This window comes from Chelmon rostratus, chromosome 14 (assembly GCF_017976325.1).
Source record: "Chelmon rostratus isolate fCheRos1 chromosome 14, fCheRos1.pri, whole genome shotgun sequence".
Lineage (NCBI taxonomy): Eukaryota > Metazoa > Chordata > Actinopteri > Chaetodontiformes > Chaetodontidae > Chelmon > Chelmon rostratus.
In genome coordinates, this window is record NC_055671.1 from 9,416,412 (window position 1) to 9,434,258 (window position 17,847).

Consider the following 17,847-nt stretch of genomic DNA (forward strand, 5'->3'; position numbering starts at 1 on the left):
CATAGCAGGCCCACTATGACCCTGAGAAGCTCCACTGTATTTTTTAAATCTAGATTTAAATGCAAAAATAACATTTTATATTAAAAAATCTAATTTATTCAAAAACTGTTCTGAAAGATATGTCAGCAGTTCTTCTTTTTATGGGTTTTGATCTCACAGCACTGATTATAATTGGGATTCATATCACATCATGAATTGCTTCATCAATATTTCGCGAAATACTGCAACAGAATTGCAAAGACACTTTATTAGGTGACACTGAAAACAAAAACAAACGTCTCTGCATAACAGAGAAATATTTGAAACATCACACCAACTTGTAGGATCAGAGTCAACAGGACGAGTACTACACCAGCTGTATTTTAATCTGGCAGACTTCTCTTTTCTAACATAAAGTTCACAAATCTTAGGACACATGTGGTCACATATTTGCATTTATTGAAGTCATTATCTGTTCAGTTAGTTTTCATCAACATAAATTCAATGATGGTGATCATCTGTCATCTAAAAAATATAAATTGTTCCTTTGGTTAATGTATATTCACACAACATTTTTGCCAAAGTGTGAGTGTGATCTTAACCTTTAAAGCATTTTATTAATTCAACAGGCACAATTCCAAGTATTCTGGGGCCAATTTTAAAGCAGAATATCATTTACAATAAGTAAAGGATATGACGGTGTGGAACACAGTCTTACTGGTGAGGTGATTTAGTCCAAGCAGGAGAACGAAATGTTTGCATAAAATTCTAAACTTTGTCCATCAATATATTTCCAGCATTTTCTGGTATTAAAGTATGCATTGGAAGAATTTATATGCAAGCATAAAGTGCTTGCACTAGATAGCTATTATTCTTCTTATACACCCAGTAGCAATGTGAAATGCATGGTTTTCTGACGTGTGGCTCAAAAAAATTCTTTCCACCGACTGTTTTTTTTTTTGGCTCCTAAAGCATAATGTCTGCCCACCTTTTGTACAAATTAAAGGTGTGTTCAGTGGCTACAGTGAGTCATCGCCAGGTATCAGCTGTGTGGACTGCCTGTGGATGGTCCCACGCTGTCATTCTGTCCCTCCTCCTCCGCAGAGTCCTCAGAGCTGTTTACCACTGCAGCACTGAGAGAGTGGAGCTCCTCCAAAACAGACAGCAGTCTCTCTGACAGGATACAGACAGGCCATTGGTCAAATCAGTCACTTCTGTGTATAAATGTTGGGACTTAAAATAAGTGTCTGATGCATGAGGAGTTAAGACACTAGTTACCGTGCGCAGGGAGTTGGACTTTTGCTCCCACAGAGCTGCTGCTCTCTGAAGGTTTTTCTCGATGTTCCCAGGGAGCAGCAGAGTTTTGTCTAGCTGCTGTGTGGGCTCTTGTATACTCACTCGTCAGCTCTCTCCCAGCAACAGCAGCCTGGAACAGATTCGGGTCACAGGAGGCCATCAACAGAAATGGAGACAGACACAACTGTCTTTTGCTTTTAAACATCTTACCATCAGTAGGTTTTTGTCTTTCTCTGTCTCCTTCAGTTGTTTATCCTGGACTTTACTCTTTGTGTGTTCGCTCATCTCATCCCGTTTCCTTGCTGCCTCTCTCTCAAACTGCCGCAAAGTCATAACTGCAAGAGACAATACAGACAGATCAAAAGCCACAGGGAAATGCTGCTATGTACTGTGTAAACAATTCCAATCATATTAGATCAGAGGCTGCATTACAGATATGACTTCAGCCCCCTATGTTAAGCTGCTGTGGGCTGAGGTAGCACGGTGCTAATCCTGCTACCTGCTTTGGTGTGCTCTGTCTTGGCAGTATTGATTTGAACCTCCATCTCTCTCAGCTTCTCAGCACAGCGGTCCTTGATCTCAGACACTCTCTCCTGCAGAGCTGAAGGGGAACAACAAATACACCACTCCTCAATACAGTAGCTCACACAATGAGAAACACAGTCTAATGTTGTGTTTGTCCCTCAGGGGATAGACTGGATTTTATAAGACCGACACAAACAAGGAGCTGATTGAATCAATTCAAGATTTATCAATTGCCATGTAACAATGGTAGCAACACAGCAAGGTGGTAGTAGTCTAAAGGTCAGAAAAAAATCACTTTTACTTAGTTTTTAAATTATAGCTGGAGGCAAAAACGTTTGTTTATCTGTTTCAGTAAAGGCAGAGTAATATACAGTGAAGCAATGTAAGACCTTTAAAGGAAATTAAATCCAACAGTGTGAACGACGTGTATATGAAAGGGGTCACTCATTGTTAAAAACCTCCAGAGAGAGTCATGACTCAGGTCATCGTTTGTTTTTTCCAGCCAGCAACTTCACTGTTATAGTTGATTCTCACCGCTCTCAGTGTTGTTTTCAGGCCCAGCAAGAAGCTGTTTTCAGCAAAAAGGTCTTAACCACCAACTACACGGCACATGTCCAGCACAAAACACCACACACAGTTGGAGACATGCTGGTGAAAACAGAAGAGCATTCAGCATCTAAAGAGCCAGATATTTCCGTCAGAAGTGGGAAGCAAAACAGAGCTTAAAGAGGAGAGATACAAAAAGACTAAGTTCTGAAGATATCCACTTGATTTGGCTACCTCAGTCTACTGAAGCCTCATATTATTTCAGATAAACATTAGAATGCATTTTTACACTAAACACTCACAGTAAAAAGCATATTAAGGTGGGATATTTAAATGGCCAGTATGAGCAGGATGAATGATTGTAGTAAGCAATCCTCATTTCAATCTTCATGTGGGTACCTGCCTATTGTTTGAAGACAGACTTGAAAAACTGTGATCATGTCCTTTAATGCAGGTCTAAGATGTTTCCTAGGTGGTCAAGCTGAATCCTTGAACCAAATGGGAAAAAACAAATTAAGGAAATTCAGTTAACTCTCCCTGAACTATAGCCAAGGTGCTCTTGAGCACTTAATCCCTGACTGCTCCAGTGAAACTACCAAGCAGACAGGAGTGGCCAGGTGTGAATATGTGGAGACTGTGATGAAGGGCATTTCTGCTAAAGAGCAGGAGTGCTCAGTCTGCTTTTCCTGGATAAGTCAAGGTTGAAAAACAGTCATGCCGCAGCCGCTGCCTCACCATGCTCGCTGTGCTCCTGCTGGCTGAGCAGCTCAGAGCGGAGTTTCTCCAGGTTGACTTTGCTCTCCTCCAGCTGGGCCTGGATCTGCTGCAGGCTCTCGTCGGCCTCCTCTCTGCCAGCCACAGCCTGCCGGACCTCCATCCAGCTCTGCTCCAACTCCTGCTGCTGCTGCCTCAGTTTGCTCTCATCTGAAGAGGATGTACAAAGGTAAACCGAGATGCATACATTGCCACAACATGGATACCCAACAGATAAACAGATAATGTATTATAATGAGGTGTTGTGAGTTGTAAGGGTGCTCACACTGTTCTCTTAGATCAGATAGGGTTTTCTCGATGAGCTCCGGGGTTCTTTTGAGTTCCTGTGTGAGCCTGTCTCTCTCTTCACACACCAAACTAAGCTCTGTCTGGAGGTTTGTGATGCTGCAGGGCAACACAGACAAGATGGCAGAGCAAATAAAGGAGCAGAGAGTCAAGCAGAGAGGTACAGAAGCAACTGCACAGTGCATAACAAAGCAAGGCAAATTCAAACAGACAGAAAGCAACTGTCTTTACATGTAGACTAATAACCCCCGGACAAGACTGACTCTGCATACATATGTCATATTGCAATAGACTGACATAGTATAACAGACAGAAATTTCTTATTAATAACAATATTGATTTCAACCTCATCATCTAGCCCTATCAAAACCAAACAACACTACATACATCTTTTGTAAAGCAATATGCCTTTTCAAACATTAAATTTGTAATAGTTGTGTGAATTAGTCTAATAATTCTCTGAATTAGTGCTGAAAGGGTTGATGGATTCAATAAATACTTTAAATTTTACCAGTAATGATGTATTTTTATCACTTAGTACAAAAACATCTGCTGTTACAGCTCATAAAGTGCAAAAGAGAAGCCTGACTTTTTTTTAATTCATACTAACAATTTGTTAGTTGTGTTTTGAATTTGGAGGTTGTTGCTTAGAATAAGTGAGCACTTGGTGGTCAAGAATAACTGCAACATGCATTTGGCATTACCTTTGTCATTATGGAGTAAATGATTGCGATCAGTCAACTGAAAGAAATAATTGGCAGTTTGCCGCAGGCATAATGTGACACCTGATTACAAAAAGTCCTCCAAAGCACACGTTGTCATAAATATTTGAGTTTTAACATATATGTGTGTTTATGGAGACATTTTTGCAGAATAAGGGCCAACAGATATTAAAGCACTGCAGCCGTTTATAAATCACTTGCATTTGGTTTCATAGTACTTAGATTAGAGAGCTATCTTTCTGATGTAAACACAGATGACCTCAGCAAACCCTGTAAAATAGATGAAACCATGGGAAAAATCTCCTGTATTACATTAATTGAGCTCTGCAAGACTGTCACTAAGTCTAACTTGTCCATCTCATGTTTTGAGCCAGAACCTATAGTATTTTTAAAGCAGGTGTTCCACAGTGTTTCAAGTCATGTCCTGAAGATTATAAATACAGCTCTTTAATATATACGCCTTTCTTAAAGAAAATAACATTCTGGAGGAATTTAAGTTAGGCATTAGATTATACCACAGCACTGAAACTGTTCTTACTAAAATAATAAAAAAAGAATAAAGTGAAGCATTTGATACAATTGACCACGATGCCTTAATCAATCATCTTGAATAGTTGTTTGGTCTTTCTAACTGTGTGTTAAACTAGTTTAAAACATACATAAAAGGGAGAAGTTTTACGTCAGTCTTGGAGATCATGTGTCTGAGAACAATCTTTTGGGATTGCACAAGGGAGCTGCTAGATTCAGATCTAACATTCGAGTCCCACATCAACAATGTGATAAAAAATTCATTTTTCCACCTTAGAAAAATCACTAAAGTACAACCATTTATAAATCAAAATGATGCTGACAAACTGATTTAAGTCTTTATTTTAAGCATCCTCGATTACTGCAACACACTATTCACAAGGGCCTCCTGAAAAAAAAAATACTTCAGAGAAAGAGACTTCAGCTCATTCAGAACTGTGCAGCTTGGCTATTAATTACAATTATACCACTTCCTGTAATATTTAGAATTGATTTAAGGTCCTCATCCTTGTATACAAAGCCCTTAATGGGCTAGGACCAAGCTACATTGACAAATTCCTTTGCCTTCAAGAACACTGTGAACACATCATTTGCTGCTGGTTTATTGGAGGTTTCCAGGAACAGCCAAAAGAAAATCGGGGATGCAGGTCAATTATGGAAAACAGGGAAAACAGCTTGCTACATATTTTTAAAGGAAGGCTAAAAACATATCTTCAATCTCTTCAATTTAGCCTTTAACTAGCTATGACTTTGCTGATAGAGGCAGGCCTGAAACTGCTACGCTTTTCATCACAATTACGCACTGATGCAACTCTTTCAAAATGCATTCTACTTGATTTCATACATTCTATGTACTCTATTTTCAACTTTTATTTAATTACTATCTTTCAGTGGTTGTTGTTATGCATTCTCTTTATTCTATTTTCATCCTTATTCATTCTGTCTTTTTTATGCGAAAGACTTGGTGTGATTTCCTTGTCGTAAAGCACTTTGAGCTGCAATTCTTGTATGAAGGGTTCATGTTTATTATCACAATAATTCTTCTGATGCAATGGTTGATGAAATAATTTATAAAAGGAGACACAGGTTGGGTTAAGATCATGTAAACACCGTGTGTGAATGTGAAACCTCATACCTGTCGGTTGCCTGTTCTGTCTGTTTACTGGCCTGCTGAAGTTTCTGCAGAGCAACCCTCCTCATGATCAAACCTGAAAAAATTAAAACCTTGTGATGTACTTTCTTTACCAGACATTTGCAATTCAAACTAAAGCACTGCAATCAGCACATTAAGCCTGTTATAATCACACCTTGGATTGTCTCCACTCGTGCTTTAGCAAAAGTTAGCCGTTGAGTTAAAGTGCTGAGCCTTGTTTGAGCTGCATCCACTTTTGTCACCTTGCTTTCAAATGCCAGACTGAACCTGTGAGGCACAAAATGTGTGAAAACACATTAACAGTAATTAAAATAATAACACTGAGCAATAACAATCATTTTGCTTTCTCCTTCTATCTCCCAATTTATTATAACATTTTTGAATTCAGATAACTTTGTTCTACCTGTGCACTGCTTCTGTGAGGCTTTTAAGTTCAACCTCTGCTTTTTGGTTCTGTGACTTCAGCTGAGAGTTTTCCTTGTGAGCCTGGACCAAGTCCTGTTTCAATGTCTGGGAAATACAACACATCCATAAAATAAAGTATCTTACACAAATCTACTGTGATGCTCAGTTTTGAGAATGTCTTTGCGCTCAGCTGCTGTTTCTTAACCGATACTAGAACCTAGCAAAGTTTTCACATAGTCAGCATTCTGTGCGGCTCTACAAATGTACGAGCGTTTATCACTTTGCTAAGCGGCCTCAAATTTATTGTGCATCATCAAATTTTCAGACAGCCACGTAAATCATACCGATGCTCTGGTACTAACCTCCTTTTCCACTCTCTCCAGGTCCAGCTCAGCTATCCTGTCATCTAGACTGTGTTGTAGCACACTAGCCTGGTGCTGCTCCTGCTGGAGCCGCTGCTCCATGGATCTCACCTGAAACACAGACCCACACTTTAAACACAGTTTTAAACATACTGGACATCTTTATAATGTACACTAACAGATGACTGTTTTCATACTGTCGAAAGAAGTTTATCCTTCTCTCCTCTTAGTTCAATGTCCTTTGAGCGAAGCTGGACACATAATTGGAACACTTTCTCTCTCCAGAGCTTAAGCATTTGAAGGCCTTCAGATCCATTCTTCACAAGAGGGTCTGTTGAGGTCTATGGAAACATACACACATAGGGTAAACATAAACACCACTTCAGTAGATGCTTCAAATGGGTTAGGGTTAGTGGGTAATTATTTCTTACAAATTAGCCTTGATGTTTTCCAAAGCACACTAAAGCTTTTTAAAATGATGAGTGCTTTTTCCTTTCATCCCACAGCAATATCACAACCCTGTCAGAGAAGAGTTTTTAAAACAATCTCTGCTCTCTGTGTAACAGAGAAACTAAAGAATACAAGTGGTTTACTGTGAACATTACCTATCTAAAGCAACTTTCATGTTTCTGCAAGTTGACATCTATTCCAAACTATTCAAAATGCACTTCATAAAGTAAGAAAAATGTATTCAAAGTAGAAAAAATGCTTTATATGTCACCTGCAGTGATACTGTATATACAAAATATTTGGATAGAGCACCTCAGGTGAAGTGTTCAGTCAACTGAATTACTCCCGCAGGGCTTTGCCATCCTGTCTGGTGCTGTTCCATCATCAATCTTAAACCCTGTGGTCTGCATCAGCGTCCTCAAGATCAATGAAGTGCATCCAAACTTCAGACTACTTTTTTTTCAGACTTTTGACATAACACTATGCTTGAAAACATTACAACCTAAATCAAACAACACACAATGACAGGTAGCTGCTTGCTCTACATAGGAAAGCAGTGGCTCAGCAGGCATCATGTTATCAGCATAGGCTTGTATCATGCATTGCATGTGAAGAACATTCACCTTCTTCACTATTTTCTCTTCTTGGAGGGTGAGTATCTCATTCACAGAGTTAAGCCTGACTGTCAAAAGCTCTGTGGTCATCTGAAGGGCTGCTTTCTCTTTGTTTAGCCTCTACAAAATGAAGAATATTAGAAAAAGATTACAGACAAAGTAATGGGATGGATTATTATAAAATGTATGTTACTTCATAATTTAACAGTAATTTGCTCCACAATTCTTTCTTTAACTTACTGAAAAGAACAAGTTTTTTCCCATGCAATTACTTTACAGTAGGCTGTAGGCAATCAATACTGTTTATATTGCACTCACCTCAACAGCGTCATTTAATCGTTCCTCCTCTCCTTTCTCTGGGGCAAGCTGGCCGATGTAATTTCTGAGGCTGTGCAGTGTTGCTGATTGCGTCTCAAAAGCTTGTCCCATTTGGCTGAAAAATAAACCACATCCCCCCAATAAAATCAGTGAATCTGACTACAAAGTGCTATAGATGTTCAGCTCTCTTCAGTTTCAGATTGAGTGTGGCACCTTAAATGTTCTTTCAGCCCATCTCTCTCAGTAGATACCTCCATCAGAGTGCTTTTTAGCTGCAGCACTTCTGAGGTCATTGATTGAAGTCTGTTCTGTAGTTCACTGTTTGTTTTCCTTGCTACACCCAACTCTGCACAATGGGAAGCATTCAGCTGTTGCAGCTGAAAGTGAAGACAGGCAAACAATGGCAATTTTAAGACATATACAAATAATGATGTAATATCTTATTGATCCCCCAAATCTTATTGAGACAATGTCCTTTCACTTGCTTCCCTTCCGAGGAAAGTCAGAGTGAAGGGTCATTTACAGTGTTCTGCTCAGAGACACTTCAGCACAGCAGATGTCTGCTGACATGGGTTCTTGGATACAGGGCCTTTGAGCTGAAGTCGCTCGAATCAGTGTGTACAAGGTTTATGATGGTTTCAATTTCCTTGCAGAGACTGTGCCACACACCTCCAACTCCTGCTTCTTGTGCATTTCCTCCAGTTGTTCTGACAGTCTCAGAGACTGCTGTTTGGCCTGCTCCTCAGCCTGTAACCTGCCCATTTCAGCCTTCAGAGCAAGCTCCCGGGCCTCTTGCTTGCTCCTCTCTACATCTCTCCTCAGCTTTGTAATTTCCTCAGCAGACTCTCCCTTTAGTCTTTCAAGCTGCAAGAAACAAAAAAAGCTAAACATTGAACAATGCTTATGCATGAAACTAATGATAGTGAAACGTGCTTAATTAAAATTGACTGTAAGCTACTATTAAGACTACAAGTACTAAAAAAAACAGACTGCAAACTGCCAAAATAAGTTACAAGATGCCAGTATTTCTCAGGTGATCTTTGTCAACACCAGTGTCGAAATTAAATGTTTTGTTGGTAAATATCATTACCTGTGAGCTTATTTTCTCCTTCTGTGCACTGTTGTGCATGAGCTCCTCTCTGATTTGGCTGAGTTCAGTTTTAGCTGTACAAAGCTCTTCTTGCATTGCTTCCAACTCATGGCTCTGTCTGTCACACAAATGTTATGTCATGAAAAGCTTGTTCAAAATGATCCATCACAACTCTCAGAAACATTTAGTTATACAGACAATGTCAGGCCAAACCGTACAATGAATTAACTGAGTAACAAACTAAGCATATCTCCTACCTGCTTACGGTGCTGTCTCTGTCTCTCATCTCTTCCCTGTGTCTCCCTGCAGTGTCCTTTAGGGACTCCACCTGCCTCTTCAACCTTTCAGCATCTGCCTTGTGCTTCTCTGCCTCTAGACGCCACTCTAACTCCCGTCTGGACCACTGCTCACTTCTCTCTGCACATCTGTGTTTGAGGAAGAGGAGCAAATTCATGTTCCCATTATGCCACCAACTCACGGACAGTAATGGGATTTCTGACCATATAGAACAGATTGTGGGATACCTTTCCCGAAGGTCTGATGGGTGATCCACAGGGATCCTTCCTCTTATGCTATCTCCTTGCAACATCATGATCCTCTGATTTTCCTTCCTCAGCTCCAAGATTTCCTGTTGGGCCTGACTGATGGCAGGCCATGGATTGGCAGGACCAGGAACCCCTGATGGTAGTGATGTTACGCCTGAGTTTATCCAGGAGATGGGGGGCGTTGTGCCTGAGATTTGAACGCCTCTGTGTTGTCCAGCAGGCTGGACGCCGGATGCGAAATGCGATGGGGGTACCAGGTCTTTCTGGATATTCTCTAAGCAACACAAAATTATGTTAATATGTGCGCATGCGTGCTAGTCTAGTCATGCGTAGCCCTATACCAATATGTTTCTGGTCTTTCCTAAGTAACTTTAGAACCTTTCCCGCTGAGCTTTCAAGAAAGTTATCAAGATAGCCGTGATAACTTCTCTCCGCTAACTACAACCTTTTTGTTGTTATTAGTGAGCTAATGCTAGAACTGACAAATGAAGTGGCATTCAAGGCTAATGTTAGCTAGCTAAGTTTACACTATCTTGCACTCATCATTTGCTTTAAGATACGACTAAATGTCAAACAAAGTTGCGGCAAGAACAAGCAACTTACTTGAAACCACTGGTGAGGTAAAATCAGTGGGCACTATCAGCCTTTCTTTTCCCAAGTTCTGTCTCTCCATGTTCAACACATTTCACTGGAAACTACTGACTTAACAAAAAAACAGGCCGAGGTTGTTTGGGTGCTCTTTTAACGTTTATTCTCCCGCGAGAAACGTCATTCGTCGTTGCCTTAGTTACGGGTTACAACGGTAAATCCCGGAGCTCACCGCTTCGGCCGTTTTTGCCTGTCAACTTTAAACGCACAAACTACGCGTCATTTTATTACAAATGCCGACAACATTCCGGCAGATATATACGCTTGTTAACTTAATATAACTCAAACGACTTCTCGGATATAACTCCCTCACGTTACAATCGCGCAGTGCATCACGGGAATGTGGAAGGAACCTGAAAACACTTTGTTGTATTTTACCCTGATGTTTGTCTTGCAGGGAGTTCTCCCTCTCTCACTGCCTTCAAAGCTCAACATAAGAACCCTGCAGTGTCCCCAATCATACACACTGGTTGGTGCAGAGTTTACCAGGGGCTGGTTACATCCAGTACACAACATGGGTGTCAGCTTTCCTGATAGACAAAATTGAGGACCTCCCAAATCCATGAGAACAAATTTTTGTTGCACCATAGTAATTGAAGCAAGTTATACTTCAGGGTAGGGAAATTTACAAAACATTTTGTTTTATTGACACTGAACAATAGACCCTGGTTGAGTAATCACAGTGAAGAAAGCAAAATATACCATGTTAAAATAATTCGTTCTATTTTTTTCCTCGTACCTATCCCTTAGTGTCGGAAATTCCATTTCTGATAAGAGCACTCACAGGGGATATATTTATATGTGAAGTCAGGTATATGTACCACTTTATTCTTCTGATGGAATTTCCCTAAGGCATTTTTATTCATATACTATTCTGATATTGTCAAATATTACTGTGATGTGTGAGCGTGGTGTAAATGCACCTAATGAAGTGATAACCTGAATTATTCCTTCTTTGCCTGGGACTCCCATACCTCAAGACCCAGGTTTATCTGACACCCAGTTCATTTCTGCATGACATCTACAGTCCTGCAGAAAAGGGAGCACCATCCATCCTTTTGGTACAGTACATACGTACAGATTTGAATAGTAATTGGTGATAATTTGGTGCGACTGAATTTTGAGGTTGAGGTGTATCTAGAGGTGTATTACCTCCAACTGTAAAATGATCCATTTATGAATAATTTCCATTAAGCATTTGCATATATTGAATAATTTCTGTCTGCTTAATTTCCGATATCTGCAGTGATGCCCATTCTGTATGCATTGCATTTGTGTTGTAAATCTAGAAACTGCAATCATGCACTTACCTTCAAATGAAGGACTGTGTCTATGGCTTGTTATATGATTTTCAGTATAAAGGATAAGATAAGATAACATAAGATAAGACTTTATTAATCCCAGGGCAGGGAAACTCAATATTCACAATTCCGTAGGCTATCATCACCATATATTGAAATATCTATCTTGTTGTGTTATTTTCCTCTGGCATCTGTAGCCATTGCTGTTTGCTCTTGCCTACAGTGTATCGTCTTTTCTGCAGCTGCCCTGACCCACTTTTCCCTGGGGTTCATAAAAGTTTCATCTAATCTAATCTAATCTATTTATGGTGTATTCAAGGAACAAAGAGACATTTTAGTTTGATTCATTTTACATAAAGGATCACATACTGTATATTGATATAACCTGACATACAATATCATAAAGAAAATAAATGATAGAAGAAAAGGCAGCTTACCTATCTCAATAAATGACAAAAATGTAAAGAAATACAGGTACATTGCCAAGAAAGACTGTGGGTCTTGTAAAATATAGTTAATGTAGTGAAGTGGTTGTTTGAGGAGCACAATGGGAGCGCTGTGCATTATTTGGTCGTGTCGCATCCTCTCAGCACTCGGCAGACACTGCAGTAGGTCGTGAAGAACAAAGCAGATGAAACAGGGATTGGAAAGGGCCACTGGGAATCCAGAAAACAAAGGCAAAACTGACCCTTATTAGAAAGACAGCACAATTAAGATGCAGCTCCATGTCTTTGAAGGATAGTTACGCCCTAATAAAGGTGGACTGCCACTGCATAAAGTGCTTGAAGCGACAGCTGAAAAGAACATTTTGAAAAAGGCAGACAGCAGATTGAGACACATTTATGAATTGTAACCAAAAAAGTTAAGTGTGGTAAATTGATCTGGGTCCAGGTTGTAGTAACATCAGCAAGGTATAGCACCGACACCCCTCTCCTCAGCCACGTCCTGCACCTCTTCCTGGGGGATTCTGAGGAATTCCCAGGTCACATGGGATAGATAATCCTTTCATTGTGTTCTGGGTTTGCCTCAGGGTCTCCTCCCAGGTGGATGTACCTGGGAGGCATCCTTATCGAGCCCGAACCCCCACTAGTACCTTTCATTTTGAGGAAGAAGCAGTTCTGCTCACAGCTCCTTTCAAATGTCTCCTCACCCAGACATTGGGTCATGGACGTACCACCCCACCACCCACATAGACTGACATAAAGGTACAGTGCAATACTACTCAATCTGGTAGGTGCAAGTCCTGATTGACTGAGCCCTGACTACATAACGGCTTTTGGTAAATGGACCAGGGCAACAACTTGACTTTCTCAACCCATGTCAGTTCAGTCTCTCTTCATTACAACAAAGAATTAAAATATTTCTCATATGCACACTTAAAGACAATGGATATCCTGTCAAACCAATGGCAACGGAAGCTGTTTTATCTTTGTCCCTAATCAAGCTGATTCAGCCCACACTTAGGGTTCATGTGGAAAAACTGTCCATGACTGCAAATATCTGTACTGGAAGTTGCATCTTTAATTAAAATGTCTTACTTTCAAAATGTGCTTGTTGAACTCTTCACATGGCACTTATTCAACCACAGGTCATCTGGGATGCACTATCCTATGAAAATAAAGGTAATAATCTCCATGCATTTACACATGATCTATATATTAAAGATGAACAAAGATTGCTCCCTGCATAACAATCAACTGAAAATAAGGATTTTTTTTTTTTTAAATAATAGGCTTTCCTTGCTTTGGTAACCAAGCCTGAAACAAACAATCTAGGCAGCATCTCTCTCAAGGACTGTAAAGACAGTCTCTCAGCTCTATACATGCACAGATCACAGCATCACAGCTATGGCTGCTGGGCATTGAAAAAAAAAGGATACGTGGGAAAACTGTTTGCTCTGTCAGCAGCTGTCTGGACTGCATATGATAGTGGATTTCTAGTGTGTGGTTGGAGCAGATTTCAGTGTGACATTCATATGTTTCTTTGAAAATCAAAAATGCCGCTGAAGAATGAATTCAAATCCCTCATTAAAGGTGCTATATGTAAGGATTGGTCACCAATTGAATTCATATGCCAAAAAAATAGGCAACACTACATTAGCAGAATAACTGCTAACTGTAGCAGCGGTTAGCAGATAACTCCTAGCCTACTCTGCCCGGACCAGAAGCTCAGAGCGCTGGTGGAGTGTTGCTGGTACAGGACCTTAGAACCAGGAAGAGGAGGTTGTCAGGCCTGGGTTCGGGGGGGACCCAATGAGGTATGCTGGCAGGGAGCGGCACCGGAATTGGCAACAGAACCGGAGCCAGGCAAGTGGGCAACAGATCAGCAGCTTCCGAGTGAACAAGGGCAGACCTGTACCCAAGGTCCACTAGGACTCAGGCTCAAGGGACGACAAAGATGTTTACAAGGGCAGGTTCAGGAGAGGTACTATGCAGGAGAGGAGCGAGAGGCAGGTCAGCCATGAGTCAGCGACCACCTCTGGAGGCCTGAGCAGGGGTGCAGCCCCAGAGGGGCAGGAGCCAAAGACGGCAAGAAAACCACCTCAGTGTTGTTGGACTGACTCACTATTACCTCTTGACATATTAAGTGGTATTACAAGACAGAACGGCTAGCTGGTTAGCACGCGAACTTAAGCAGATATCTTTGCAACACAATACATAGACAGCTTGGACAAAATGTCCAAACTGTCATTTCTTCACATTCTATTGAAAATTTTAGTTATTTTTTTAATGTTTTAAACTAAAATTCTTTCATATTGCTCCTTTAAACACTACTAAAACACATACAGACAGACAGCAAACTACAGGAAGAAGCATAAGAGCAGGAGCGACAACAGAATCACTGGAATGATTTCCTGTTTCCAGGACAGACAAAACGTTTGTTAAAGAGCGAGGCAGCTTCTGCTTTCCTGCCCTGGACCAGTTTCCTGCCACCTGCTGTCATTTTGCCTCATAGCAGTTCACTGTTGTGGATAAATGAAATCCATGAATCCCTGTCTGCTTGTTAAACAAGGGTTTTTTTTGTGATGAGAGAACAGAGGTTTGATTAGTGATTCCATGTTGTTCACACTTTGCTACACGGAGGTGTGTTGATTAGGAATGTAATTAAAAATATAATACAGAGGTAGAAAACATATTGCAAGACGATTTGCTGCTTTTCTGGTGGTTTCTTATCCCACCCCGTTTTGCCATGCTAGTCACAATTTGCTAAACGGCTTATGCCAATTAAATGTAATGTATTCGCAATGTCTTCTCAGCATGCAGGCCCGCACACTTCTTGAACAGCCCCACTTGTTTATCTGGCCAGAGGTAGATGTGGGGTTTTTCGCCCGAGCACAAAGCGGGTGAGTACGTGCGCGCTGTCCGGGGTTAAGGTGGTTACTTAATGGTTTCTAAATTGGGATTTTGTCGGTTGTTGGAGGGTGAATTTAATGCACTGGCGTATCCCGGTGGTTGCCTAGTAACGCGCTGGCAGTGGGCGCCGTAGAGAGATCTCTATGGTGGGCGCTCCATTAAAGCCGTTGGCGCTCCTGACCTTGGCGTCGTGAATGCGCAAAGCACACAGACTGTGCAAAGCAGGAGATAAGAGTAAAGATCCGTGTGTTTGATACCGAAACCGGGGAAATATTTCACACACAGCCCATTGTCTCACAGCGGCACTGGAGGGGCATGGTATGCAGGAAATCTCGACATGGAGCGCGTATCAGCTTCTGTAAAAGCAGGTGAGTTATCCTAATGATTCTGCTTTTTTTTCCGTGGGACGAATCTTTGTTCAGACTGATCACTCACATTTGTGCTAATTGTTTCATTCAATGCCGATTGCTCAACGATACACTATGCTGGAGCATTTGTTGGCTTGCTATTTTTTTTATCTCTCTCTCTCTCCATTTTATTCAATATAACACCGTCCTAGACCTAGATTAAACAAGCTACTCAGTCACAACGTGAGGCAGCGCACACACACTACAGCAGTTTGTCGATGCTATCTGGGCTGTGGCTGTGGTTTTCTCCGTGAGTCTGGATCCTTGCATTAATTTATAAAGCGGCGATCATTATGTGGAGTGCTACCTGCATGTTCTCTATAAGGTAGCCCTCTGCATCAGTCCCTGCTCCCCTTATTGCACAGCTAAATTAGGGGGGTTTGAGGAATCCACTAAAACGGTTTTGATCCACACCAGTCGAATTACAAGGGCATTGGGAGCCCAGTGTTGTCTGACACACTATAGGCTCCTTCTCAAATGCTTTCATGTCAAGGGCCCCCAGGCTACCAGAACCTAATCAATAAGATGTTGTCCCAGAGATTTTTATTAGTGGTGAATTGGTGTTGAATTGTGTCCCTGTCAGTGATGTAGGTGTAGAGTATCGGTGGGAGAGAACCATGATTATAGCAATCATTCTAATAGGTCTGTAATTGAGATCAAGTCAGTCAAATGGGAATTAAAGTGTTTGGGTCCCAGGAAACCCAAGTCTTTTGAGCCAAACCACCACTGGGGTGCATAAACATATTGCTGGTGCAAAATAGTCTTTCAGAATAATGTGTAATGGTTGTAAGACATTTTGATTTTTGAACTGAGCTGATTTATTGCAAGCATTTAATTGGTAAGAAATATTTCACCCGTGTCTCCTTTCCATTCCCGTTGCCAGTGTGAATTGCCCAAAAACTTGCAGTGTATCAAACTTGACTGAGTGATGGCTCACTTTTATTACATGGCCCATTTGGTGTAAGCTATAAAGCCCTTATCCACATCTGTCCCATCGCAGAGCACAAGTTGGAAAAAGAGTACTCTGCAGCCCAGTTGAAGGCAGTGTTCAGCTGCTTCGACAACCTGCAGTCAATGCAGTGACACAAAATGAAAGTATAACATGCATAGCCCTAAAAAAGAACTACCTCAGCTTTGTTCCAGGGATTTTAAATAGAAATTTGATTAGATTTCAAATAGCAAAAATAAAAATGCAAATCTTTTGAGACTGCTATCATGAATTCATGTGCAATTTAAAAGGAAATGCTGCTCATTTTAAGAATTCATATTATCCCTTTGATCTACAGCAGCCCCAGCGTGTGTCTTATATTTTTTACTGCTTGGTAAGCTTGAGACAACTAACCAAGTCTGATTGGTGATACCCACCATAACTGGCTCGAAACCACTAATTTGACAATTGCTAACAATTTCACGGCAGGTTTTGTGAGCAGAGAGGATTTTTCACCTCCAAATGATTTATTATCAGTGTCAGTTTCGAACCAGAAGATGTGCCCTGATCTACAAAAAAAATCTGGTTCTCTGTCTTCTCCATTTTTATGTCTTGAGAGCCGTACATCATTGTCACATAACAGATAGGGGATGGAAGAAGACAGCCTTGTCTTTTTTTGACTACGGGGAACATTCATAAGTGTTAATTAATACAGACGAAGCGGGCCTAGGGCAGACATGTACAATATTTCTCAAATGAACCTGTGTGATATTGCTCTGATTTGCCCCATCCTTTAGAGCTGGGCAAACTACGATGATGTTCATATCAGGTAATGTGCTCCTGCACACCTGTGAAAGAGAGTATGAGCTGCCTTTATTGGTGTTTATGTCCCTGCTAGTGTAAACAAAATGCTGCAGGGAAAGAGAAAAGCCGATGCACCACTTCTATGGTTAATTAGTTTCCCATATTAGGAGGAAGAAATTGTCCTCTGTCTTAATAGACAGGTTCATCAGATTGAAAGAAAGCTGTTTAGCTGCAGTCCTTTACAATGCTCGAGGCAGTACTCGTCAATAAATTTGATTAGGTTAACAAGCTGTTTTTGCTCTGCTCATTGAAGAGCCAGTGAGAACCTGATGTCGAGCATATTATGCTAACTGCTATCCTAGACGGGATGCATTTTGGATGACAAAGTAGTTAATTGGGAGAAGCACGACGCGGTTTGCTGTCTGCAGTTCTCCTGGGGTGAGCTTACATTTGATACCTTGTTTGACATACAGTATGCACTTTGGGTGTGAATGTGTATTCTCCTGTTTACTGAAGCGTGCACACTGGTGAACCAGTAACTAGTTGGCACTTATCATCACACACACACACACACACACACACACACACACACACACACACAGAGTCATATTTCCATCATTTTTGGGGACATTACATAGACTTACATTTGTTTCCTGCAGACTTACCATAACCATAACCACTACTCACATGAGCCCTTATCTTAACCTTACCCTAACCTTAACTCATGTCTTGGCCCCAAAATTTTATGATTTATGTCATAGGGACTGTAAGTGAGGCAAGTCCCCACAATGTGAATGCATTAACATATTTTTGT

General features: G+C 40.9%; 1 protein-coding gene across 1 annotated transcript; it reads right to left on the minus strand.

Annotated features, from left to right (window-relative positions):
• Positions 1–903: 903 nt before the first annotated feature.
• Positions 904–10,539, minus strand: cchcr1 (coiled-coil alpha-helical rod protein 1). The gene is made up of 19 exons (XM_041952570.1): positions 10,196–10,539; positions 9,572–9,866; positions 9,305–9,472; positions 9,048–9,165; positions 8,627–8,821; positions 8,171–8,334; positions 7,958–8,072; positions 7,649–7,759; positions 6,773–6,916; positions 6,576–6,686; positions 6,212–6,318; positions 5,963–6,075; positions 5,791–5,863; positions 3,386–3,504; positions 3,082–3,270; positions 1,775–1,876; positions 1,486–1,610; positions 1,258–1,405; positions 904–1,152 (listed from the first exon to the last, which is right to left on the minus strand). The coding sequence occupies exons 1-19, from the start codon at positions 10,263–10,265 to the stop codon at positions 1,022–1,024; spliced, it is 2,598 nt and encodes an 865-aa protein (XP_041808504.1). The 5' UTR covers positions 10,266–10,539; the 3' UTR covers positions 904–1,021.
• Positions 10,540–17,847: the final 7,308 nt, after the last annotated feature.